Raw genomic sequence first — 27,862 nt, 5'->3', positions numbered from 1 at the left:
GACAGCGGCGCCCTAAAGACGCCTGGTGAAAGTGAACGCGCCTGGCTCTGCAAGCTGCACTGCTGAGAGTCTTGAACACGACCCCACCCTAACATTCAGGGATTCTGTAGAAATCTAAAATCAAAATTGCTGTACTACCAAATTACATTTAATGATTTTGTTTATATCTGTCTATTCAGGACCTAACATATTTTCAGACGGGTATTAATTCTACTCCAAAACAGAAGTGTGCAACATTTGAGTTTTATTCTGAAAAGGACAGAAGTCACATTTGTGTTTGTCATAATGCTAGCTTACCTTTTACTTGGTTTGACAATCCCAGTATATTTACATGTGTCTTGTATTTTATTACACTCAGACTTTTGCAGTCTGGTCATTATGAAAGGTTTTATTTAGAAACTAGTCATCTCTGCTGACTCAACAGCATCAAATGAAAAACATCACAGCTATTAAACTCTGTTTAACTCTGACACCTTTTCCCTATTATCCTATCATACAAGAACATTTGAGCAGTTTCAGGTTATTTTTAAACAATGCGGCACACCAGCATGTTTGGAGACTTGTGTTTATTTCACTTAAAATGCAGACTTCCATTTTGATTATTAAATTTCTGTGTTTGTACCATTTCCTTCATATTTTTATGTAAGTTTAATTTTGCATAATTTCTATCAACAGGTGATAAAAGTAGTTGCACCAATGCAAAAACACACATATAATAAAAAAGGCACAATATACATACATTATATTCTAGGTATTTACAAAAATATGTTTAAGTTTGAGAGACTGTTTGGTCTGATATTAATGTTACTCTCCTGGTTAATTTACAAAATATGTTTTAGTTCTTTCTCTTAAACACACACATACGGTCTCACCTCCGATCCCTCAAAGATAAATGTTTTAAACAGCGGGGCATCATATGGAAGCATTAACGTGTCCAAATTAAAGCAGATATTTCAACACATTATCATTTCAACAAAAGTTTCAGGCCCTTTTCCAGTGTCTTTGACAAGATACAGTATGTAAACAGTGGGAGGCCAATATGATAATACAGTTGTATCGCTTTAAAGGGGAAGATTAAAGAAATATCACACACATTAAGAGTGAGCAGAAACTTCTCACTATAGCACAACATTAAATGCATTCCCCAATATTTGTGCAAGGTAGTGACAACACAACTGACACAAGCAAGCTTCTCTCTGAATCTGTGAAAAAAATTACTCCAAGGGTAAAAGTTTAAACAGATTTACCACTATGCTAGTAATAAAAAAAGACATTAACTGTCTCCTTGAACAGGTGGACAGTCACTCCTGAAACCTGATCCAAGACATCCCAGGTTTGGTGGTTCAGTATAACACTTCCAGAGCGGTTGACTTTGCTCTTCTTTATTTGTCTTTCTACAAGTGGAAGAGGAGGAAAGTTGTTATTAACAGGAGACAAAACACCCAATGTAAACGTAAAGATATTCAGAAATATACTGTACTTATAATGTATTAGTATTTGAAAAAGTAACATTACCTTGTCCTGTTTATCAGCCTCGTTGGAGCCTACGTACAGTGAAATAAAAGACAATAAGTCAGATTCAGAAATTGAATGTAAGTATCTTACTGTATCTTCTTTAAATAGTTTTGAGTGGGAATACAAAGAGTATGGATTAGACCTGCTCTATGAAAAGTGAAATGAGATAACTGCTGTTCTGAATAGGTGCTAAATAAATAAATTTTTTATTGAAATATCCCCATCCCATACAAATTTTTAAACTTTATTTAAATGTATGCATGTTTCATCATATTATATCCAAATGGTGAGATAGTATCAAACCTTCTTGCAGCTTGAAATGATTAAATGGGTGAATAAATGGTGTGCAAGGTGTTTTTCTGGTTATTGTTTCTGGATTATTTGCTACCTGAGCTGGTGAAGGTCCAAGAGGCGAACTTGATAAGACCGTAGAGCACTAGCGCTACACCAACCATCGCCATTGAGTCTTCAATGGAGGGAGCACTGAACCCTGAAAAGACAAAAGACATAATTCAAGAAGATTATTTATTTAACCTGGATGAGCTTTGACATTGACATGAGTATGTTTTTACTGCCCCATAGCATAAAAATGACCATAATATAGCTCAATGAAAACCAGTCACTCTACTACAGCATATGTCAAAATCATGATGATGGATTGATATTTGTTTGACTGCTGGTGCTTTCTCACACGTATTTTATGTATCATATGTAATCAGATCCAGGGGTGAGTGATATGACCTATTAGTTGGATATAGACAGGTAGAAACAACATCACTTAACTGTAATGCAGCCTTTAAAACTAGTAAAATACAGTCTGCAGGCTACATGTTATCATAATCAGCAAATCCCACAAATAATTTAAAAACAATACATAATAATAATACAATAAGGTCTCATATCACACTATCAGTTTTATAGTGTGTTCCCATTTCTCTCATTAATTTGGCAAGAGCGCAAAAAGTCCTCTATTATGGACTAAAAAAGTTCTTGCTTGATAAATGTCTTAAATAAACAACATTCTTCCATATTACCAATGACATTGAGGGTCACGCTGGCCCGTCGTGTGCCTCCAAGATGGACAGCCACACAGGTGACCTCCCCTCCTCTGCCCAGGTCCAGGTTAGTCGTGTCAATCTCCAGCCGGGAGCTCTGGCTATAGGTTCCATCCCAGGCCTGCCTGTGGCCCGTTACGCTGCTTGAGCCCAGAGGCCTGGACTTCCCATCGGCGCCTTTAAACTCCCAGCTCAGTTCCAGGGAAAGGGGGGCAAAGCCGGACGCCTCACACTGGACGGTCAAAGTCTGGCCGGGAACAGCGAGGGGTAGAGGGGAGGGGTAGATGGAGAGGGATGGAGGTTCTGGGGAGAAGAGGAAAAGAGTAGAGGAGCAAAAAAGAAGAAGAAAGTTCAAAATAACAATAATAAGAATAATGTGCTCTTAATTTTTGTAACAGAATAATTTGTTTGCAGTGTGTTGTGTTTCAGTGTTGTGTGACAGCAGATCCTAAACAATATGCGCTATATACATCTTCTCCAGACTTAAGTAATGCTTCACATAAAGAACAATGTACCTTTAAGCATATAGGGTTTAGTAAATTACAGGTTTGTCTTTTATTACACATCTAAAGGTACAATATTTTTTCCTCACCTACAATCTCAAGCTCCACCGCCACCTGAGATACAAGGTACGGAAGATACACTGAGCAAATATACATCCCAGAGTGACGCACTTTCGCCTCCTGCAGGATCAGGGATGCATTTCCATTCTTGTGCAAAGCCTCAAAGTCCAGCGCGGCCCCTTCCTCTTGTGTATCAGCCAAGCGGTCCGTCTTGCCGTCGTAAGCCAGAACCAGTCGTCCGTCGCCTCTGAACTGGTAGCGCCACTCTACTGCAAAACCCGACCCGGATAGAGGCGAGGAGGGGTCGGCCCAGAAGCCGCAGTCCAGCAGCACGGGTTCCCCGAGTCTGGACTGCACTGAGACCGTTTTACTGGTTACACTCAGAATCACTGAGGAAACAGTGGAGAAGAGGAGAGAGTCAAACTACCACATCTGACTGAGATAACAGAAACATTTTCAATTTCTGTCCATCTTAACTATAGATTCATGGATAAAACTAAATCTCTAAATGTATGCAGCCATGTGGTTGGTCACCCTCAGTGACAATCATCATTACCGTCCTGCTCTTTGGACGCTGTGGGAGCACGCATGATATTGGAAATGGTCATCTGTTCGTTGAGCCCACGAAGGGCAGTTGAAAACCAATCAGCTTGCAGGTATTTGGGGCTGAAGGCGGAGTCTGTGAGCGGAGCAACCCATTTCAGAGTGGAGGGCTGCGGCAGGAAGGGGTTGACCTCACACTGGGGCTTCTTGACAGAGCCTTTGGGAGGGTTCAGAGAGCGGTGGCAGAGAGTGCCAGCTGGGTCTGAGGAAAGAGGAGTCGGTCACATGCACACACTGTTTTTATATAAACATATCACAGATGCTCACTTTGAGAAAGGTAGCTTGATCTAAAAAGGGAGACAAGGTAGAGATAAATATTACGCCTGCTTCAAAAGGAAATTTAAATCACGATACTTTTTTCCCTCTTTTAATACATTCGTTTCTAATAAATACCTAATCAATTATGGAACCCGTAGCTGACAAACTGAAGTTTATGTCTGGAATATTATTGATGCAATATTAAACAAAGAAAGTAGGTTTACACCTACAAGGAACTTGCTTTGGTGAGTTGGTGCATAACAATAAACTTAAAATATATAAATATAAAAATATAAAATTGACACAGCATCCATTATTTTAAGAGAACAGTATAAATAGAATATGTGCAATATGGCAGTTTTGTGAAGTGATAAGAGAATAAAAAGCCTGGATCTAGATATCTGAATCGCTGCTCAAGTCTCTTTCAGCACCTCAAATAATTAAGTGAAACAAAATGGTTATTCAGTCTAATTTTCAGGCTAGAGAACACATGCTCGCTGCATTTGTGTGGAGTATATAATTCAATGCTCGCCATTTCCTTTGCACAGAGGAAGCTTCGTGTCCGACTGAAGGGACCTTTACTCTGTAGGTTTACAGAGTTTTAAAAAACAGAATGATAGCCCTTCTCAGAAAAAAATATGTATATTACAAAATGATATTACACTGATATTACAAATATTGAAATGTCCTGTGTTTATGTGCATATGTAGGCTATAAATATATATACACACACAATACATAAATGTACATACATATTTGTAAATCTCCCTTGTAAATATAATTTTGTTTTCCTTTTTATTTTAGTGCAGTTTTTATGCAGTATACAATGTTTTGCCTATTTTATTGTTTAATTCTATTCTAATTTGAATATCTATTTATACATGTTGTGAGTGTAGCTTGAAGAAGGCAACAACTGCATCTCATAAATAAAGCTTAACCTTGAAATGTAATTTGCAACACTAACTCTATCTACACACGATGAACAGCAGACAGCACAATACACACTCACACACCTAGATAAATATGCGGTTACACATCCTGTTCAGAGTCATCTTGAACTAACCGGTAATGAAGTAGACTCTGTCAGGGTTGATGTCGGATGGAGTCTGTTGGGACTCTGCACTGTGGCTGTGTGCATCCGTTCTGATGTGGAGCAGGGATTTCTCCTGGGTTGTTGCTGCAGTTAAACCTCCTCCTCGACCCGCCTTCTCCTGCACAAACCAGCACTCCAACACTGGACAGCTGCTGCTGCAGGCTTTAGACAATAAATATAAATATGTGAAACATGAGAATAACAACACAATTACACTATATTCTGATATTATAGTCCACAGGAATTTGTATTCTCCAGTGGAAACACTCAAACATTCCCCTAATATTTACCAACACACCATAATTGAGCTACTAACTGTGTCTGGTATCCTTTAAAACCTGTTAGAGAATGAGTCTACTATAGTCACATTAAAGAAGACATGTTGCAGAAGAACTGTCAAAGGAATAAAATATATTTTGTAAGTGTAACATGCTACCGGCCTTGCAGGAGTCAAAGCCTGAAAGTTAAAAGTGAAAATAAAACAGTGAATCTGTTTGGGGAATCTAATAAATTGTGGTTGACTGTTTCCACCCCTAGAGGATCTTGCTTTCAGTTTAATCTCCTGCTTTTTCATGTTGCTGTTCGGACAAAATATGCAGTCTCCATTTTTCTAATAAAAATGACTTGACTGATTTTGACTGAAGGGACTGATTTTCCCTTTTGTTTTTACTCTCTGTATTTTATGCTGTATGGACTTTAGTTGTCTTATTTGTATTAGTGTATGACTCCACTGAATGCTTCACACCAAACTCCCTTTAGAAATCCTACAATTTAACGTAATCTGTGTTAAAGTCAGAAGTATATGAAGACAAGAAACTTACTATAGCCGTTTTATTACGTGACTGGATCTTGTGCTAAATTCGGCATACATTTTTCAAGAAGAATAACACATTACTATGTTAAAAGCCTGACGTTTAAAGTTAAAGTCGATGTCGTTATGCACAGTGATCCTCCATTGTTAAATTATAGTGGACAGCTGTTCTGCTATATTTAGATTATTAACGACTCAGATATAAACAAAATGTCTTTATTCTCTAAATTTGATGCTGTTAATGATATGCATTTTAACAGTAACTGTGGCGATTTTGTCACGGAAGTTGGTTTGAAGTCAACGTTATTACATCCGGAAACACGCTACAGATACTACATGCATAAACGTTGTACCCCCTATTTCGTGTATTTCACCAGGGCAACGACGCAGCAGAGCAGAAATATCGTCAATTATTTAAAAGACAATCGACAGATATACTATTAGCTCAACGTTACCTTGGATGAAGCAGAAAACTGCAACCAGGGACAGTTTGTAGATTGTAACGTTAGAGAAGTCAGTCATGATGTCTTCTGTTTGCAGTCCAGTGAAGCTCTTCGTTGCTATCCCACGAACTAAAATCAGTTTGGCTCGATGGGTTTCCCCTTCAACTCCAGTTTCATTTTACTTTCACTTTCAGATAGGCGAGTGCGTCAAGTCAAGTTCCGGTCATTATTTCAAAATAACAGATACACACACAAATTTATTACCAAGGTTTAGTGACCTCATAAGTAAAGTTATACTTGAAAATAAAGTTGACTGTAAAATAAAAGACAAATCCTTAAACCAGGACCTGAAAACAAATACAGCTTGACATAGTTAAAACTGTGTTGAGAAGTTATTCAGTTCAACAGGTAGATGGCGCCCTATGACAAGCAATAACTTGGTCTGGACGTGTTCCAATACCTTTATGTGTCCTTTCTTTGCTTCCTCGTTGTGTTAATCAGCAAAAAAGAAAGTCCTGCAAGTGAGATTTATTATACACCAGTTGGTCAGAGCCCATGCACCACTGTTTTGTGTGCATCGTGACTCCTTTAATCCAGAAATGGGAGATTAGTGAGAAGCAAGTGAACATGTGAGGCTGCAGGCCTCCAGGAGTAGAATCCAGCCAGTGAGAATAAAGGTCAGATGAGGACAAGAGAAACAGAAACTATGAGAACACACATAAGGTTTGTTTTTATCCATGTCTTTTTTTATGACTCTCCCATTCTTGTCCTTCTTAAAATTTAACTCATCAAGTTCATGAGCTTCATATCATCATAGCAAAACTTGGTCAGCATGTTTTATGTGTTACTGTTAAAACAATCATGCACGTTTTTACAATAAGCACAGCTCATTTTATTCAGTATATTCACCAAATGGTTTATTTTGTTTAATATTGTGCAGTCTTTTATAGATAAACCCAATTAAATACACTGTATCTGTTACTTTACTGGTGTTCATTTTTGATTATTTTTCTGCAGACAGTATTTTCTTTGACACCAGAGAAATGTGGAACAACAAGAAGGTCTAGAAGCTTCACCCAGGAGCGATAATAACCGTGGCCTGCCAAAATATGCAACTCGTGCCAGATCTGTGTCAAACACAAACACATAAATGAAACTTAACAGGCTCATCACGTGATTTAAAAGAAAAAGCACAGAGCGAAGTGCTGTTTCTGTCAGCTGATGGAGCTCTAACATCATACAAGACTTGATAAGGACTGATGGCTGCAGTTTCTACCAGTTTAGTTTGTTGGTCTTATACCAGAAACAGGAGCAGCAGAATTTTGCTCAGAGACAAAAGATAATCAAGTGCCGTTGTGGGCAGATTCAGTGTGGCTCACAGTTGAAGTCTGGTCCAGAAAATTAAAGTATGTTCTTATATGGAAGGTTTTATTTCTACATTTATAAAACATTTAATAGCCCCTAAAATCAAAAAATGATTCAGGCACATTGCATTGCATCTTGTATACTCAACATGTGTGTGTTACGTAAAAGATACCCAATCCAAGTGCCTTCAGAATAAGAAAGTGTGTGTGTTAGAAGTCAAATATTGATGCTCATGTGCCTGTCAGGTCAGAGAGAGAGAGTGTTTGTGTGTCGTCCATTTCAAAACAACAGAGGAAGACACAAAATGGCAGCACACAGGTGTTCTCAGAGTGAAGGGTGTGGCACATTGACAACAAGCGCTACAATGTATTTTTGTGACTGTCATACTGCATGCACTTTAGATTGGGAACTTTACTTTGCAGACAATGCTTGGGAACTGAATAAAAAACACTGTACAAGCAGGAAAGAATTACATAAAGTTGTAATTTAGATCCAAGAAAAAATTAACATAAAGATCACAGCAGAACAAAATAAGACAGGCACAAAGAGAGAAATATACATCTTCTTCCACCTTCTAAGATAATTGTAATACATTTATTGAGTCAATCTTTATTTCTTATGCATCAAGAAAAAAGCTTATCATTTTAATAAACTATGTTGTTGAAGAGTTTCTTCTCAAATCAGATGCGTTCATAAAACTATTTTCACTGCAAAGGGCAAAAGAGGTATAATAAACAGCCCTACAACCAAAGTAATACTTTGTCTGCATTCACTCCTTGTATTTTCACTTTTCATTCCAACAGTATGGATGAATGAATGAGCAGAACACTTCACATACAGTGCATGAACAATGAGCAAACAGGAATAAATGACAAAAACATCATTTTAACAGCTAGATGAAGACAGCAGTGTTGTCTTTTATTGTCCTTTGGGTAATATTTAGTTGAGAAGTATTCTTGAATTTAGTAGTAACAATTACATATGTAGAGATATTCATGACCTAAAGGTTTTAGTTAGTTGAACTAGTGTTTCTATTTCTTTAATGTATTTGTTGTATTTTTGTAGATCTGAGACTTCATCTGATGCTTTGAGGATCACCTGCATGTTGTACTGTATGGCTTTAAAGCAAGCCTTTTATATGCACATTTTGTCACCACACAACTGAAATTAATTAAATATATTTTACTTTTATATGGTCAAAACGTTGAACTGCAATGAGGCTTTAAAGCAGCTCACTGATGTGAAGCATGACATCATAACCAGACCTGAAAAGCAGCAATCATTTGGTACAGAAAACACATTAACACAGTTTACTTGAACAGTGCTCTTTGAAGGCAAAGGGTGGTCACACCAAATATTGATTAGATGTAGGCTAGATTTTTCTTCTGGTTACTCACTTTGTATTTTGTTAATTGATAAACATAATCTATTACAAGCATTCTTTGCAGCAAAATAAAATCAGCATCAGGTGTTTAAACATCAACAGAGGTGTTACATTTCTCCTATTTCAGCAGTTTTCGGCTACCACAGCCTGAATTTCCATTGGGTCAGATGAAAGTGTTAACGCCCCTTCCTTATTTCACTCCAGTCGTCATTTCACTGACATTACAGTCATTTCTTTATTAGATAAACTTCACTTTGCAAGGTGCAACATCACACACACCTCCACCGTGTATTGGTACTGTGTAATGGTGAGGAAGATGAGTTTAGCCCACAACAATAGAGACTTTAATCGTGGTTTGGACGTATTCAGATGGGCTATAAAACTGGCCCGTTAATTAAGATCTCCTCCCTAAAATCACCGAGGATGCAGGTCTCGCTGTATGAACGTAGGCTAATGCTGTTTGTATTAATAACTTCATTTCAGCTGCAACTGCAGTGGAACAGGTCGGGATGAAATGTAAAAATATAGCCTAGGCTACTTTTCATCATGAACACTGAGTAAGCTACAGATGTGATGTGTAGTCCAGGCATAGCTACAGGGTAACCTCGAGTTAACAACGAGCATAAGCTGCTCAGAGCAGTTTATGCAGCCTAAACTGCCAAGGCAACAGACCTCAGTTAACATCCACCATCCACCTTTCGTAGAACGGGTTAATCGGGAAGTTACACCCGACGTCACAGAGCCAGAAGTTACCAGTTACCTCGCTTCGTAATAGCCTACAGGTGACGAACTGTAATCCTATGTGCTTCTCTGGAGATAAACATATTGATCGTTAGTCAAAAGTCGAAGCTTTTGATGCGATATGTAACCTAACAATGAAGATCCTGGTTTTCCTGGCCCTCCTGGGAATAGGTCTAGGCCTACATTTCGCTGCAGCAGGTAAAACTTTTAAATCGGTTGATTGTAAAACAAAAATTCTGTCTTCATAGGGATATTGTAGGCACATCTGAATGTAGCCTATGTTACTTTGATGTTTAGTTTCAGGACTTCCTTTTAGATAATAAAAATGCTATTCTAGGAAAGTAACGTTTGGATTTTTATGTTTAACCACACTGACAAGACAGTTGATGATGTGTTTTTTTATGGTTAGGCTATTAACATCAGGCCTATTTATTATATTCAGCCTACGGTATGAAGCATGTTGATTAGTAGCCTAGCCAGCCACTGATACATTTCGCTGAAATTAGTTTATTACAGAAATATAGGCTATCATTTCGCTGATAGGACTAGTCTAGCTAGGCTAGATGTCGGCTGATAAGTGACAGGTAACAAACTGGGGGTTTGAGACAGTTAATGTATATCATAGTTTGTCCACCAGAGAGCGCTGACAGGTTTATTTTTAAACTGAAATGTTTTGCTCATTATATATTTTGATCACAAACAGCAAATAGGCTAGTTTATGTTGTTTATATATTTAAAACAATACTCCACTGATATAGGCCTATTCGATTTTTGATGTCTATAATTAATTATAATTTCTAAGTATTAATATCAGTATCAGCTTAATGACTAGGTATTGGACACAGAAACACTACAGCTATAACACAGAAATATAATCTACATGCATTCAGACAGCAGAGGACAGTGGATGTTTCTGAAATAAACAATATTTTATTTGAGAAAATTCACACACAGTTTACTCTGTTAAAACTTTAAAAGATCTTAAATAAGAAACTGTACGAAATGACTACCCAGCAACCCTGTACACAGGATAAGCAGTTGACGGATTGATGGATGGACTAAATGACTAGGCCTACATGACAAATTAAAATATTGCTTAATTTATCTTTAATATAGAAATGTGTCTTACATTTTTCTATGATATTTCTTCAGTTTAGATAAATAGATAAGATATCAGAATGAGATACACATAGAGACTGGGTCAGATGTTTTTGTCATTGGTTACTACTTGAGTATTGGTACTCAAACATTTGTAACCCACAAACCCTCTGACAACAGGATATAAAATTAAGTCAGTGGTTACTTGAATATGAAAATTAACAGCAAAACCACCCACTTTGTAAGTGTGTTCAAATTATTAATTCAAACCAACAAAGAAGAAGAATTGGTCCCAATTTATAGTATAAAATAGAAACCATAAGTGATGTAATATAATCAAATAGAAAATAAGCTGTTTAATATAGAAAATAAAATTAAACTCACATGCAGCGTGTATATTTAGTTCCCCTTCGAGGGAACTCGAACTGCGTCGGTTACGACACTATGGGGACGCCTCTAGGCGGAGCAGGTCTGAACGTGAATGAAATCACTCCAATCCTATTGGCTTGTTGCTAGAATGGTAAGGTGTGACGGAATAACCGGAGGAGTATAAAGCACACCTGTACACACTCATCATTAGCTTTTTTCTATTCAGCAGGCGCTCTGTATGTTGTTTGAAGAAAGCTCCAGTCCTACAAGCAGTGTGTCTTACCTGAAGAAGAAGTCTACCAGCATGTCCGGCAACCAGATGTACAGAAGGTGTGTTTTTTCTTGCCCTCGGTACATCACGGATGGAGATTCTCATGAGATGTGTGTCTCATGTTTGGGGATGGAGCACGCCCGGGCAGCTCTCGAGGGGGCTGCCTGCGCCGTTGCGAAGCCCTTTCCGTGCGGGTACTGAGGTACAGCATGGCTCTCTTTTTCCGAGGATGGCCGGATGTGTTCTCCCCGTGGCGTGGGCCCTGCGGCCGCTGAGGCGGCCCGGCGGCTTCACTCATGGGGTTCACAGCGTGATCTGTCGGAGGATTTCGGGACGGCTGAGGCTTTTTCCCGACCTTCATCCGCTGGCTCCGATGCTTCCTTTCCTCGTTCGGGAGCCCGTTCTCGGCTTCTCCCGCTCGCGGTTTGGATCCGGAGACGCTGCAGCAATCCGACTCCGAGGAGGCGGACGTGCTCAGCGCAGTGGACGATGACTTCCGGGTGTCGGGGCGGCGTCATCTGGCGGCGCCCGACTATGACGTGCTGCTGGAGGTGGTGACTAGAGCCGTGGCTAAGCTCAACATCAACTGGCCAAAGGAGCAGACACCACAGGCTAGTGGTAGCTTGATGAAAGGTTTCTTAAGCACCACACGCCACCTCCACGCCGGTCTCTGCCATTCTTTCCTGATTTACATGATGAACTGAGTAATCATGGGGCAGACCCTTCTCTACATGGCTTTCCACACCCCGATCACTGAACTACAGTAAGGTGATGGGGGTTAGGGACCGTGGTTATGGGAGCCTCGGGTGGAGGATGCGCTTGCGAGCTATCTCTCCCCTCGACTTGCGTCCTCCCTGGAGAAGCCGGCGTTACCATCCAAACCATGTCGCACCACATCCACGCTCGTGGGGAAGGCGTACATGGCAGCGGGCCAGGCAGGTGCGAGCTTGCACACCATGGCGGTGCTTCAAGCCTACCAAGCCGACCTGCTACAGGAGATGGTTCAGAGGGGGGGTCCCTCTGAGGAAGATCTGGCGGAGCTTCGCAGAACCACGGAGTGTTAGACGCAGGGCGAAGCGTTCCGCCAGTACCTCCCTCGCCGGTCTGGACCCAAGGCAGCTGAGGCTGCCAGGCGTAGGTCCCTTCCCTCTACGAGCTCCTACGGAGAGGAGAGGAAGCAGAGTGTCACTTCTCGGGGGCCCCCCCGAGGAGCTGGGGCAGCGAGACGGCGCTCTCACCCTCAGCCGTCTGAGAGACGCGATCTGAGGACCGTCATCCAAGGACGCCTATTTCCACGTCTCCATCCGTCCTTCTCACAGGAAGTTCCTGAGGTTCGCCTTCGGGGGTGTGGCTTACCAGTATCGGGTTCTTCCATTCGGCCTGGCACTTCCCCTTGCACATTCACCAAGTGTATGAATGCAGCACTGGCCCCGCTGAGGCTCCAGGGCATCCGGATTTCAACTACATCGACGACTGGCTCATCCTAGCCCAGTCTCGAGAGTTGGCGGTTCGGCATCGAGATGTCGTTCTGGCTCATCTGCGGCGTTTAGGGCTAAGGCTCAACGCAAAGAAGAGTGTGCTGGCGCCCACCCAACGGACTACGTTCCTAGGGGTAGTAGGGGATTCGACAACGATGCGGGCACAATTGTCTCCGGCACGTGTCGACACCATATTGGCTGCCGTGAAAGGGGTGAAGTTAGGCCACGCCAACACTTAAAACACTTTCAACGAGTGTTGGGTCTCCTGGCGGCTGCGTCCAGCGTAATACCATCTGGACTGCTGCACATGAGACCCCTGCAGTGGTGGCTAAGGAACAAGGGTTTTTCACGCTCGCGCCCTCTGTACAGACTGGCGCGTCAGATCCTCCTGTGGTCCCAGCAGAGGTTACTATCGCTCAGGGCGATGTATCTCCCGGGGACGCAGAATCAGGGAGCAGACCTGCTGTCGAGGCAGGGGCTGAGGCCCGGGGAATGGAGACTTCACCCCGAAGTGGTGGAGCTCTCGTGGGAAGAGTTCGGCCCCATAGACGGGGATCTGTTTGCGTCTCAAGAGACTACGCACTGCCTGCTATGGTTTTCTCTTGTTCCTCCAGCCCTGTTGGGTCTGGACACCATGGTACATTCGTGGCCGAGGCTACGTCTGTACGCTTTTCCCCCAGTCGCTCTGCTCCCGGGGGTTCTGGAGCGGGTTCGCCAGGACAATGTCGGCCTACTGCTCGTAGCCCCGTTCTGGCCAACCCGGGTGTGGTTCTCGGACATCATGTCGCTCCTGGACGGCCCGCCGTGGCGGGTCCCTCTGAGGAGAGACCTGCTGTCCCAGGCGCAGGGCCGGGTTCTTCACCCTTGCCCCGCCATATGGCGACTGTGGGTCTGGCCCCTGAGGGGGCACAGTACCTAGAGGCGGGTCTAACAGCCGGAGCATTCGAGACCCTCCTGAGCTCCAGGGCCCCGTCCACACGGAGGATGTACGGCCTGAATTGGAGCGTTTTGGTGTAGGGAGCGGTCGGTGGACCCTGTTACCTGCCCGGTGGTTCAGGTACTTGAGTTCCTCCAGGACCGGTTCTCTGCTGGTCTTTCCCCTTCCACCCTCAAGGTGTACGTGGCAGCTATTTCGTCTTTCCACACCCCTCTGAGGGAGGGGTCCTTGGGGAAACTTCCCTTGGTTGTACGTTTCCTCCGTGGTGCCCGGAGGATGAGACCTGCGACTCGGTCCAAGGTTCCCACTTGGGATCTGGCAGTGGTTCTTGGGGCGTTGGCTGAGGCCACCTTCGAACCCCTGGAGTCAGCTGAGGCTAAGCACTTGACCCTCAAGATGGCCTTTCTCCTTGCGATCAACTCTCTGAGGAGGGTGGGGGATCTCCAAGCGCTTTCGGTTTCCCCGCAAAGCCTGGAGTTTGCCCCGGGGAATATTAGGGCTATCCTGCACCCTGGTCCAGGATACATCCCTAAAGTGCCTTCTTGTGCGGCAGGGTCCACAGTGCTGCAGGCATTTCATCCTCCACCTCATGTGACGGCGGAGGACGGGAGACTTCATCTGCTCTGCCCTGTCAGAGCACTGAGTATTTACACTCTGAGGTCCTCCCGTTGGAGGAAGGCGGACCAGCTGATAGTGTGTTTTGGGTCTCCCAGGGCCGGGCTCCCTGCATCCAAACATACTATTAGCAACTGGATTGTTCAGACTATTTCCCTGGCCTATCAGGTGCGCGGTTTGCCTTCACCTGTGGCTGTGAGAGCTCATTCTACCAGAGGCATGGCGGCCTCTCGAGACCTCCTTTCCGGGGCCTCTTTGCAGGATGTTTTTTTAGCGGCTGGCTGGGCCACTCCGCACACATTCATTCGGTTTTACAGTCTTGACCTTCCTTCGGCACCTGGCACTCGTGCGCTCTCCTCTTAGTCGTGCCGCTTTACTGCACACTGGGGCAGGCGGGGTTTTCGGCACGGTTTAGTGGGTATCTCGTTCCCATAGTGTCGTAACTGACGCAGTTCGAGTTCCCTCGAAGGGGAACATCTCAGGTTACATATGTAACCCTGGTTCCCCTGAGAAGGGGAACGAGACACTGCGTCGGCCCGCCGCACCTCTCTCCCCGCCTGAAGCGCCTGCTTCATAGTTTAAGCTAATGATGAGTGTGTACAGGTGTGCTTTATACTCCTCCGGTTATTCCGTCACACCTTACCGTTCTAGCAACAAGTCAATAGGATTGGAGTGATTTCATTCACGTTCAGACCTGCTTCGCCTAGAGGCGTTCCCATAGTGTCGTAACCGACGCAGTGTCTCGTTCCCCTTCTCGGGGAACCAGGGTTACATACGTAACCCGAGACGTTCAGAGGTGATTTAAGATTTCAAACTAAACGATAATGAGGAGAGAAAGCTGCTAAAGAAGCATCCTGAAGAAATGACTCCACTAGCTGAAACTAAACTGGAGTTTCACTTCATGTTGAGATATCCAGCACTAGAAAACAACATGACGCCTATTTTTACAAACTGTTTTCTATCAATGAAACTCAGCTACTCGACTACAATATTGGACTTGTTTGAATGAAATGAAATCATGAACTTTTTCTTACAGTGACTCACTCTTTGAAGTATTTCTACACTGCGTCTTCTGGAGTCCAAAACCTGCCAGAGTTTGTGGCTGTTGGGTTGGTTGATGAAGTTCAGATAATTCACTTTGACAGTAACACCAGGAGAGCAGAACCTAAACAGGACTGGATGAGCAGAGTCACAGCAGGAAAACCTGACTACTGGGAGAGGGAGACGCAGGTGTTGTTGAATAAACAGCAGGTCTTCAAAGGCAACATTGACATTGCAAAGCTGCGCTTCAACCAAACTAGAGGTTTGTTTATGTTTGACTTTCTACTGATAAAATGTTGTTTATATTTTCTTCATATAGCCTATTTTAGTAAACAGTGACATGTAGCACTAAGCAAGTTCAACACACTCTGGATATCTTTTCGTTATCTGGCTTCACTAACCCCAACAATTGGGATAGGGGTAAGTGGTCATACAAAGCTGATTATGAACTTGGTAACTCATCCCAGCGTTTCCCAATCCAACCATTCACGTAAAAGAGGCCGTGTTAGCAGCAGATGACCAATCACAGACATGGAAAAGTCTACTGGCATAAGAGTGAACTGTGATATTAGACAAATAGACATAGTCTAAGTAACACAGCTGCAGTTGACATGCAGGAAGACAGAAAATCGGCGACAGTGTGAATGCCTAAATAAACAGGAGTAGTCTATATTAATGCGTTGATTTGATGTGTTCTGGCATCTATGAAAATATTAGCCCAATTCTTTCAGCTTGGCTGTATGTCAGCGTTTCCACATTAAAAGACTGGGGCACTGAATGAATGGTTGTTCCAACTCACGTTTAAGAACATTTCCTCACTACAAAAATCACATTAATTTATTTAACACACTCAAAAATCTTCCAAACATTTTTCTAAATAAACATAATAAAACAACGAAACGAAATGTGCTCAAATAGTGGTTGAAACACTGAATCGCAACACTTAGGCTACTGTAAACTCCCCACATTACCTGCCCCCACAGTCTCTGAAATAGTTACTAACCTAAAATAAATACATTTATATTAAACTTAAAAAGGTCTAGTGTGTAATATTTCTGAGGATTTATTGACAGAAATACAATATATAAGATACGTAACTATGTTTTTAGTGGTGTATAAAGATCTTACATAATGAACCTATATGTTTTTATTACCTTAGAATGAGTCATTTCTATCTACATAACTGCAGTTCCCCCTTACATGGACATCGCCATGTTTCTACAGTAGACTAGTGAATAAATAGCAGCAGAGAATATTGCACGTTAATTATTAAACAGATAAAATTGCACTAAAATAGATAATACTGAGGTCCAGTTTAAAAACTAACTAAGGGACGCTGTGTCAGGCACTTAGAGGGAGGAGTTATTAAGTTTGATGGCCACAGGCAGGAATGACTTCCTGTGGCGCTCTGTGGTGCATTTTGGGGGAAAAAGTCTTTGACTGAAGGTGCTCCTGTGTTTGAGCAGCACGTCATGGAGTGGGTGGGAGACCGTGGGAGACAATGTCCAAGATGACGTAGTTTGGACAGCATCCTCCTCTCTGACACCACCGACAGAGAGTCCAGCTCCACCCCCACAATGTTACTGACCTTGCAGATCAGTTTGTTGAGTCTGTTAGAGTACAATGCTGTCCTTTCATCACTTCCCAGGAAACTCAACAAACGTAAGCTATTGACCTCAGGTGAAGATACCAACGATGGTCGTTCAGTCTTGGCCACAGGTAGTCTTAACGACTGTAACGACTGTCGTCACAGCAACAAGGAACACTAACGAACCAGCGGTATCGATGACCCGGGCCAACGACCCCACTGAGGTTTAATAGCTGAGTTTCCCTGCCAGTCAGTCAGAACTGAAGAAGTCCTTTGGATGAGGGATGAAACGTCTTCCAGTATCTTCAACCAAGTCCAGTTGCCCTTGATTTTAACCTTCGTTGGATAACTATGACCTGGATGACTGAGAATCTTCATAGAAACCTCCATTTATTGTATTTCACCTATTTAACAAAGAATGATAGAGCTAAACTGAGCTTGGCATCATTCTGCGACAAAGACTAAAACTACTACTAAAACTACTAAAAACTAAACTAAACTCGCAAATCCACATTAAAAACGAATTAAAACTAATTAGAATCAGCTTATTATTTGCCAGGTATGTGTACACATACAAGGAATTTGACTCTGGATTGTACAATACAATACAGTAATAAAATCAAACACAGGCTACAGTATAGAGAACACATTTATACACACTATAAACAAAACAGACAGATTGAGACAATAGTGTCATAGTGCAATGACAGAGTGCAAAGGATGCAGGAGTAAATTATTATTACCATTATAAGATAAGAAAACTTTATTGCCTGTCATGACAGAAATTTGTCTTTGACAAGACAGGCTCAAAAGACATAAAAACACATAAAAATATTATTGTAATTATTATGTACATGTCGGCGCTGGAAGTGATATACAGGTACACATACACATACAAGCATACAAGTACACAGTGAGATGAGTGCAAAGAATGCTGGAATTAGTATTATGTGCGGTGTTATGTACATGAGGTAGGTGGATTTGGTATACAGTATATACAATATGACAATATGAACAGTATTAACTGCTCTAAAATAGAGAATAATGAATAAATAAATGATAAGTGGTAACCAGTAAAGAAGTGGCTGAACATAGGCAGAGTTACTGGGTCAGTTGTGCATCAGAATGATGAAAATGAAATTGAAAACAAAAAGTCAAAACAAAATAAAAATAAAAATTAATGACATATCTATAATATGAACTATAATAACCTTGGTCAGTAGGTGGTGTAGGCCTATTTATTATCTCGAACATAACCTGCTCCGGATCAGGTTAGCCTTTAAGTTACCATGGCGATCTACCCCCGGTAAGAAGTGAACCACAGCCGTGGTAACCTACTGAAAACCCATGGTTAGGCTAGTTATCTGTATGAGCTCAAATCCTGCTTCATGGTACAGGCCCCTGGTGTTAACGTGCACACTCACACACACACCATTCTTCATCTGTCTGCCAAGTTTTATTCTTGTAGATTGTCTGCTTTTCTTGGCTGAAACACAGTCAGACTCAACAGAAATACGGAGGCTCCTGGATGCTGCTGTACTATACTGATACAGAGTTTATTTCCATCCCATAATAACCAGCAGAGATCAATAACACTTTATCTCCACTAGATTAGATCAGAATAACTCTATAGGGTTCAACACAGTGAGATGGGTTAGAGAGCTCGATTTGGCTGTGAGGCTGACTCCGACCAGAGTTCACTCCGTGATAGAGTAAAAGTGGCGAGGGTCTAGTTTCATAAAGGCCAAAAATGTCTCTCTCTCTCTCTCTCTCTCTCTCTCTCTCTCTCTCTCTCTCTCTCTCTCTCTCTCTCTCTCTCTCTCTCTCTCTCTCTCTCTCTCTCTCTCTCTCTCTCTCTCTCTCTCTCAAGACATCCACACACGTCCAGTTGGTGATTGGCTGTGAGTGTCGTCCGTCGAGCCAATCACAGCAGGAGGTGTAGATCCTCTGTTCTGGTGTCTGTGGATCAGTGTGTCTCTGTGGTGAAGATGTGATATCAGCTGATGATAGATGAGCTGTGATCTCACTCTGTTTACTGATGTCTCTCTTTCAGGTGCACACGTTTTCCAGAACATATATGGCTGTGAGTGGGACGATGAGACTGGAGAGGTTAGAGGTTATGATCAGTTTGGTTATGATGGAGAAGACTTCATGGCATTTGACGTGAAGACAGAGACATGGATCGCTCCAACACCACAGGCTTTCATCACCAAACAAAAGGTTGATCACGACCAAACTTTGAAAGCACAAGACAAGAACTACCTGACCCGGATTTGCGTTGACTGGCTAAAGAAGTATTTGGACTATGGGAGGAGCTCTCTGCTGAGAACAGGTAGAATCACATGACCTGATGTAGTTTCATGGACTCAACAATGTTAATAAGCCTATTTTGTTTCTAAGCAGTAATATTACAATAACATACTATGTCTGCCTCTGTCTCAAAAATGTATCACCACTCTCACTCTGTCCTCCTCCTCCCTTTCTAATCTACGTCACCTATTTTCATCTGTCTTTTCCCCCTCTGTGCCTCGCTTCTTTATAATAATAATAATAATAATAATCCTTACTTGTAGAGCACTTTTCAAAAACAAGTTACAAAGTGCTTTAACAAGTGTAAAGAATACTACAAAAAAAAAAACAAGAGCATGAAAAATTAATATAAAATTAGTAAAATACAATAAAATAAAAGTGATAAAATAAAGTCAAATAAGATCGGGAAAAGCTCTCCTATAAAAGTATGTTTTAAGAAGGGACTTGAAAGAGTTCACTGACTCAGCCGACCTGATTTCCTCGGGCAGGCTGTTCCAGAGCCTCGGGGCCCTGACAGCAAACGCTCTGTCCCCTTTAGTTTTCAGTCGAGACTCTGGAACAGACAACAGACCTCTGTCCGAGGATCTACTCAGTTACACTTCCATGAGGTTTATTTACAGTTCACATACAGCATATTACATACTGTGTTTGTGATACTGAGACATTTAAAATACATTAAACATGAATGATAATATTAATGAACAGTAAATCATAATAAAGAACCTTTAAACCTCTCTCTCTCTCTCTCTCTCTCTCTCTCTCTCTCTCTCTCCAGACCTTCCCTCAGTGTCTCTCCTCCAGAAGACTCCCTCCTCTCCAGTCAGCTGCCACGCTACAGGTTTCTACTCTGACAGAGCCCTGATGTTCTGGAGGAAAGATGGAGAGGAGCTTCATGAGGACGTGGACCACGGAGAGATCCTCCCCAACAACGATGGATCCTTCCAGATGAGTGTTGACCTGAATCTTTCATCAGTCACACCTGAAGACTGGAGGAGGTACGAATGTGTGTTTCATCTCTCTGGTGTGAAGGACGACATCATCACCAAACTGGACAAAGCAAAGATCAGAACCAACTTGGGTAAGACTGGAAACAGAAGTTATGAAGGTGGGAAACACACATTTGTCCTGTGGTTAAGTTATTTTTGGTGTTAAATATAGCTTTATTTTATAATGTACATTAATTTTCATATTGTACATTAATTTGACCACACAATGGACGTCATGCGAGGACTACTCTTAGGAAAAGATTTGTATGAGAGACTCGAGAATTTGTGGCAATCAGTAATTTTTTCATATTTAGAATTTTCTCTCTGAACACAATTTATGAGACCAGACCTGTTGTACAAGTCACATACACAGTTTTCCTTTCTACACAGGGGAAAAGATTTTGACCTCAGATCATTATGCCTTAATCTGAATTAATTTGGAGTTTCAATGTGATACTCATATCAACTAAAATAAAATAGACAAACCTCTTCATCTTTTTTTAGATTATTATGTCTCATGGTCCCTAAATTCAGTTAAGATATAATATTATCTCATCTAAAATATCTCTGACTTCTCATATTAGTCATGGACCGCTTTGCTTGAGAAAGACATTAATTACCATCTAACGTTGTGGTAAATAATTCCCACTTTATTTCTGTATTTCTGACAGTTGTATTATAAATATTTTTAACTGCTTCTGGTCCTCTAATACCACGACACTGAAACTGCTAGACTTGTTTGCTGATTGCCAACAGCAGGACTTGTATCTTGTGATCTGCAATGTAAAATTTTACTCTGGGTAGCAGCCGTATGTAGAGACACTGATTTTGCAAATGATGAAATCTCATGAACGCACCTCCTCATGAGCAGGTGGTGTTCATCAGACTGAAACGAAAAGTTATTTACAACAGGTTTGTCCGGTTATGACAGTGTGGTGAATCCAACTTGGAACAAGGAAACCTAAGAGAGATTTAGGATAAGAATACAAACATTTTCTTGCATGAGGCCCAATGACTAGTTTTGTGTGCTGTATTTTTACTCTTTTGACCTCTAAATGACAAAAGGTCCATAATGCAGCATACAAAAGATTTACTCTGTACAGTACAAGTTGTGATATTTTTCTTTGTTGTGGTTGTTGTGCTTTACAGAGAAGCCCACTGATATCATCATCATCTCCATCATTGCTGCAGTGGTTGTTGCTGTCATCGTCCTCATTGCAGTGATTGGATTCTTCATTTACAAAAAGATAAAAGGTGAGAGGAATTCCAAACTTAGCATTTCCAGTTCTTCTTTAAATGTTGTTCTTTGAGTCAATGCTTCTCCAGATTTCAAAGGGAAACAAGCGTCAGGTCCTTGCACACGACAGTCTAAAGCAACCACCTGTAAGAAGTGTAAAGCTCTGACAGTTTCATAATAATATGACAGCACCATCAAAAAATAAGAGAAAACTGATCTAGAAAGAACAAAAATAAATCTAAATGAAAAGGTAGAAGGGATTAACCAGTAGGAGGAGGAGGGGATCAATACCCTTACATTTCAACAACTGAAACAATTTGTCTTTACTTTTTTTGCCAAATGTAAGTACAACTTGTTTTTATTGTTTTTGTATTTTAAATTTAGATTTGATTTTCAACAGTGGCTTTCACTGAGTGCTGAAGTTGATGAAGGTTATATTCTTAATTCACAAAAATGTGAATCTACCAGCAGAATGGGATATAACGCCAAGAGCCACAGTGCCCTCTGCTTTTTTGCAGTATGTCTTTATCTTCATCAAACAGTTCTCTTGGGTAACAAAATCTATGCTGATGTTGATGCGCTCCCTAAATTGTTCAAAGATGCTTGATTAGTCCAATGTTGTTTTTTCATTATTGATTTTGATTAATCAATACAATGAGTGAATAATGGCTGTATGGGTCGTGTCAGCGGGTGGAAAGCACACAGTAGTGCAATGCAAGTTCCACATATTCATTTATAGTGCTCAGTCCATCCAGGATTTAGTGGGGATTTTTTATAATTGTTGTGGCCTAAAATTTCAGATTTTGCGGCAGCTTTTCTAAAAAGTTGAGATTAAAGTTGCAATTTTATTCGGTGTTATTTTGTGATTCAATTGTGGGAAAAGTGAAAACTGCAAAGGTGGATGTGATATTTTTAACTTTAGAATTATAGTTGAATCATTAAACCATACCTCGAGGATTTCGCGGGCCTAACCCTAACCATGCACATTTAAACCAACTTACCTTGATTCTTTCGGTGCTTGCAATTGGCCAGGATGCAACAGACTATGTTGAAGTCCTCCAGGTGTTTCTGTCATTCTCCATCCATGTTTTGGGCCGGCAAAAGGTGTGTCAAGAGACAACGGTGTACTTATATTTTCAGTATCACACCTGTCTGTAGCGACTTGTAAACAAAGAGGTGACATTGCTGGTGTGTGACAACATTTTGCGGCGATTTGTCAAAATTGCTAGTCATGCTGATTTTGCAGGGATTTGTTGAATTTGTGTTGTGGAACTGTGAAATTGCGAAATCCTGGAAGGACTGAGTGCTGGTCAATGGTAGTGGTAATAACATCAGTAGTAATAATAATGATGATAAAAACAGTTGTAAGAAAAGAACTAATAACAACAACAACAACAATAATGATAATGCCATCCATCGTCAACGGCTTATCCTGCGTACAGGGTCGCGGGGGGGCTGGAGCCAATCCCAGCTGACATCGGGCGAAAGGCAGGGTACACTCTGGACAGGTCGCCAGGTCCATCGCAGGGCCAATAATATAATGATAATGATGATAATAAAAATAGTAACCCTCATAGATCAATGAAGTATTCTGACTCTGAAAATGGATAGAGTAGTGGTTAAGACATATGCCTTTAGTGTGAGAGACGTGGGTTCGATTCCCACTGTGATACACATGTCCCTGAACAAGACACTTAACCTTGAGGTGTGCCCTCTGACACAGCAATTGTGAATTGCTTTTGAGAAAAGCATCAGCTAAATGAGTGATTACTTATTAAACAACACACAGATGTGTTTTATTAAAAATCTGCTGTCTCTGACAATCTGAAGGCATTTGTTTGTTTGTTGTGTGGTGATTTCTCCAAAATCCTGTTGGTCATGTATTTATAAGGCTTTAGAATTGCAAACGCTGGTCAATCATTGTTTGAATGAAACCCCTACCAAGATGTGTCTATCAAAAGTGACCAGTAGATATCACCGTGGAGACGGGTGTCGAAGTGTTTCGAAGCCTCGACACAATTCCGGCACAATTGCTTCAAACGTTTCAGTGTTTCATAAAGCCTCGCTTTGCCCATCACTAAAAAGCTCACAAAAACCAAATAGTGTCTAACTAATAAACATAACATAAAACTGGCTACGACAGACTCAAGAGATTTATCTCACTAAACACAACTACAGAAGGTAACTCGCAAAGTACTTACTTCACTAAAACTGCACACAATCAACACACAAGTCAACTGGTTGCGACAAGCTGCTGAGAGCAACTGGTGGGCTAAGGTGGTGACGAGCCATTGGTTGAGCAGGAACAGAGGGGAACAATGGGTGGGACTGAAGTCAGCCTGACAGAGCTCCACAGAAACCAGGAAGTAGGCGGGTCTTCATTCCACAGGTAGACCTTTCTTCACCACAGGGTCACACAGCTTACTTGGTATAGGTGAGACAGATTGTGGAAATACAGGGACAACAGCGACAGCCGTGACAATGATGTTAGCGAGAAGTAATAGGAAAATACTGTTCTAAGGGGCGTAGGCAGAACTCTCTCACACTACCACACAGACTCGGGGTTCAATCTCTGTCTGCAAAGGGTTTACATCAGGTCAGTTTGTCTATCTGTCTATCTGTCTTGTTCTAATTATTTTGCATTTTCTTCTCCTCAGAGTCAAAGTCTTCTTCAAAGAATTCTTCCACAAAAATTGACACACAATTTATTAAAGGTAACTAATGACTCTTCACCTGCTTTGTCTTCCTGATACATCACCTATAACTTGTGACATAACATAAAGATGGCTGCAGCATTAAATACTGTTCTAAGGGGCTTAGGCAGAACTCTCTCACACTACCACACAGACTCGGGGTTCAATCTCTGTCTGCAAAGGGTTTACATCAGGTCAGTTTGTCTATCTGTCTATCTATCTTGTTCTAATTATTTTGTATTTTCTTCTCCTCAGAGTCAAAGTCTTCTTCAAAGAATTCTTCTACAGAAAGTGTACACAGCGACACACCATTGATTAAAGGTAACTAATGACTCTTCACCTGCTTTGTCTTCCTGATACATCACCTACAACATAAAGATGGCTGCAGCCAACATAAAGATGGCTGCGTTGTGTCAAGATTCAGTTCAGTGAATGATGCTTACATAAGAACCAGTGGCTATATGTTTAGTAAAACAGAACAAGGTGAGGGTGTTGCTTTTAGGAGGAGGTGGCTAGAAGCATCACAACATGGCATCCTGGCTCTGACTAATTCTAGGCTACATCTATCCACTGCAGAGGCTCTATCCACATCCTGGAAGAGGAAGTGATATAAATTAGTGAATTAGTATACAGTTTGTAGTTTGTAAAAATTTGATTTCACTTTGATATTAAAGAGGTTTCTTTTTTTGCAAATTGGTTCTTCTATAGGACGTCAAGGCAGTGACACCACTGATTAAGGTAACTAATGTCTCCGTCTGTTTAAAACATCACCTGCATGTTGCACCGTAAGCCAAATTAAGCATGTTTTGAGAAATAACAAGCATTTCCTTTTTTATCACAGTAGTTTCACACCTTTTGCATTTTTGATACATTATTGACACATCATACATTTTTGCTCTGTTCATTTATGAATTTATTTATTTTTCCAAACAGAAGCGAGCAAGAGTTTGAAAAGAACTTCACTTCATGAGAAATCTTCAAAACTGACTACAGTAAAGTCACAAATCATTAATTCAAACATAAATAAGAGGTTCACCACACCACTAAAATTGAAATAGCTTTGACCTTTTATAAGGTCAATATTATAATAAATAATAATAATAATAAAAAATATATTATTTCATACTTTTGTATGGAAAATGGATCAAAAGACAAACTCACAGAGAATTCACTCTGTTCGGTGAATGAAACATATTGGGCAGAAAACTCAAACAAGGTTGACGCAGAACTTCAACACTATGAACTACATTCTCTTGAATGTTAAATGGCAATGTTTCATTCCACAGTGGATCTTAATGATAAATAATCAAAAAATATATACATATTGAATGTAAATGATCAATTAATTCATATTAGAGGATGACATTTTGGGGGGAAACCTGTGGGTCACGGGATTCCTTTGGGATGGGAGTCAAGCGGGTTTCAGGCAGGAACACAGGGGACTTCAGACATCCAGACTATGAAAACTATATGTTCTATTAAAGATGAAAGTGATTTCATAAAATATAAAAATACATCAATTGTGAGAAGACTAGATTCACATCACAGCCTTGTTGATGCAACATTTGTTCAATTGAAAGTTGTACATGCGGAATATACGGAAAAGGTTGTTCTCGCTGTTATGTGAGTCATAAATCAGCTTTTTATATATATAAATATAATAACATGAGAAACTACTTTCAGACTTTGTTTTTATCAGGAATGGGATGGGACTGGAGTGAAAATCCAATTCCATCCCTCTCTACTTAAAATACAAGAGGAGGTGTTCCCACTGTTGACAAATGTGTCTGTAAATAGGTAAATGTAGATCTGTCTATATAAATATTTTTTCATATTTCTTGTGTTAATATATTACATGATGATTTAACACATTGGAGATGCTCTCTCATGTCTTTTTTTGGGGGGGGTTGAGTTAAATAAAGATGCACAAGAACAAAAAATATCAGTAAGCTTGTCATCACATGATTCATTTTATGGTTTGGGTGTTTATGTGATATTCTTCTTCTGGATGGTTTGAAGCTGGTAAAGTTTATTTTACAAATGCAAATGTTCATATAGACACACATATCCACACACACTGGCATGTGTCAGTTTAAGATTTATTTTGTAGATGTGTAAATGCTCAATCAAATTTAATTTTTATGTAAATGTTGGATTTTTCTTGAAGTTGTTTTTTTGCAGTGTTTAATGTGACTGTTTCTTAGATTGATATTCTATAGGTTGGTATAATATGCGGGGTGGTTCTGTGACATCATTGATCATATTATTTGTTTTGATTGCAGGACTTTCACCTATATTTCTATTGTATTGGTACTGGAGCTACTGGAGTATTCCTTACCCCACTGTAAAGTCCATTAAACAGAAAGGCCTACAGGTTGTTTTCCCTGATTTATAATGTTGACAAACCATAGCCTACCAACAACTGCCAGCTGAACCCAAACACTATCCTTAAATAGTACACTCATACATGTATTTAGGATGTTTTACTGAAAAACAGTTCTATGATATTACTATATTTTGAAAGTAGTATATTAAACTTTTCAAACCTGCCCCTCCTTATTTGTAATGAAGGTATGCACATTTATTTCACATCATGTGCTGCAGATAGTTTAAGTTCATGATAAAATAAGATATAATTCATATTTTAAAAAGGTAATTAGCCCTGTTGCAATATGAATGAAGTAACTTATTGCATTTGAAGTTAGTTGTGATGATCAAAACATATCCGTAAACAGTAAGGACTTGATTTTAGCTGACTAGATCTGATGTAAACTAAAGTTTTAACGGCAACTACTGTACTTGCTTAACTGAGTGACCTGAAACCTTCATCAGCAGAGGAATGACTGTGTGTTTCAACTCTCTGGTGTGAATGACGACATCTTCACCAGAAGAAATTGACTTGACCTGGTGAGTTGTCAGATTCTGACTGCTTCTTAATTTTGGGTAGTAATAACTTTCACTTTACGACACCAACTGTAGGAATCACTGCCTTAACGCCTAAAAAACAATATTTGGACCATACTAAAAGCTACTTTTAGCTATTTATCCAAAGCTCATGATTCCGTCTTTATGCTAAATAATTTTTAAGAGTTTAAAATCCACAACCCCTCTGACACAACATAGGAGAAAATTAGTGAAGTTCCTCTTTAACAAAGCTTTCCTAGGATTTCCCAGATTTCATATGTAAATAATATATAAAACTAAAAATAACCCGTTTTCTTTGAGATGTTCTATTATTACAATTTGTGCGTTTGTGGGGGATTATTGAGGACTTTATTGTATTGAGTGTAACTAACATTTCTTTTACAGATTAGAGTTTTATTAATGGATATAGAGTTTCTGAAAACCAGGTGATAAGTTGTTTGTTGAATGTTCATATTCTCATAACATTGAAGACTTTTTCAGTAA

At 40.6% G+C, this 27,862-nt stretch overlaps 2 protein-coding genes and 1 long non-coding RNA gene across 4 annotated transcripts; 1 reads left to right on the top strand and 2 right to left on the bottom strand.

Annotated features, from left to right (window-relative positions):
- Nucleotides 1-549: 549 nt before the first annotated feature.
- On the bottom strand, nt 550-6,545 carry LOC119907023 (tapasin-like). The gene is made up of 8 exons (XM_038724560.1): nt 6,354-6,545; nt 5,058-5,249; nt 3,690-3,938; nt 3,163-3,522; nt 2,550-2,873; nt 1,904-2,005; nt 1,516-1,544; nt 550-1,394 (listed from the first exon to the last, which is right to left on the bottom strand). The coding sequence occupies exons 1-8, from the start codon at nt 6,418-6,420 to the stop codon at nt 1,383-1,385; spliced, it is 1,335 nt and encodes a 444-aa protein (XP_038580488.1). The 5' UTR covers nt 6,421-6,545; the 3' UTR covers nt 550-1,382.
- Nucleotides 6,546-9,836: 3,291 nt separating this feature from the next.
- On the top strand, nt 9,837-26,827 carry LOC119907863 (H-2 class I histocompatibility antigen, Q9 alpha chain-like). Of its 2 annotated transcripts, none has more exons than XM_038725549.1 (9): nt 9,837-10,029; nt 15,636-15,902; nt 19,282-19,560; nt 20,314-20,643; nt 21,674-21,778; nt 24,419-24,475; nt 24,710-24,775; nt 25,163-25,192; nt 25,388-26,827. In XM_038725549.1, exons 1-8 carry the CDS (start codon nt 9,966-9,968, stop codon nt 25,189-25,191), a joined length of 1,197 nt encoding a protein of 398 aa, XP_038581477.1. In that variant the 5' UTR covers nt 9,837-9,965; the 3' UTR covers nt 25,192; nt 25,388-26,827. The 2 variants fall into 2 exon arrangements, with proteins under 2 accessions (XP_038581477.1, XP_038581478.1); XM_038725550.1 differs by having other exon boundaries at nt 9,838-10,029; nt 20,314-20,616.
- On the bottom strand, nt 19,060-20,396 carry LOC119907874. The gene is made up of 2 exons (XR_005445144.1): nt 20,270-20,396; nt 19,060-19,092 (listed from the first exon to the last, which is right to left on the bottom strand). It is a non-coding gene; the product is annotated as an uncharacterized LOC119907874 (long non-coding RNA).
- Nucleotides 26,828-27,862: the final 1,035 nt, after the last annotated feature.

Source organism: Micropterus salmoides, unplaced genomic scaffold, assembly GCF_014851395.1.
Source record: "Micropterus salmoides isolate LMB-PRFRI ecotype aquatic unplaced genomic scaffold, ASM1485139v1 Ms_hic_scaffold_17, whole genome shotgun sequence".
Taxonomy (NCBI): domain Eukaryota; kingdom Metazoa; phylum Chordata; class Actinopteri; order Centrarchiformes; family Centrarchidae; genus Micropterus; species Micropterus salmoides.
Note: the sequence above shows the minus strand (reverse complement) of the source record. Positions and strands in the feature narration are given on the sequence as shown.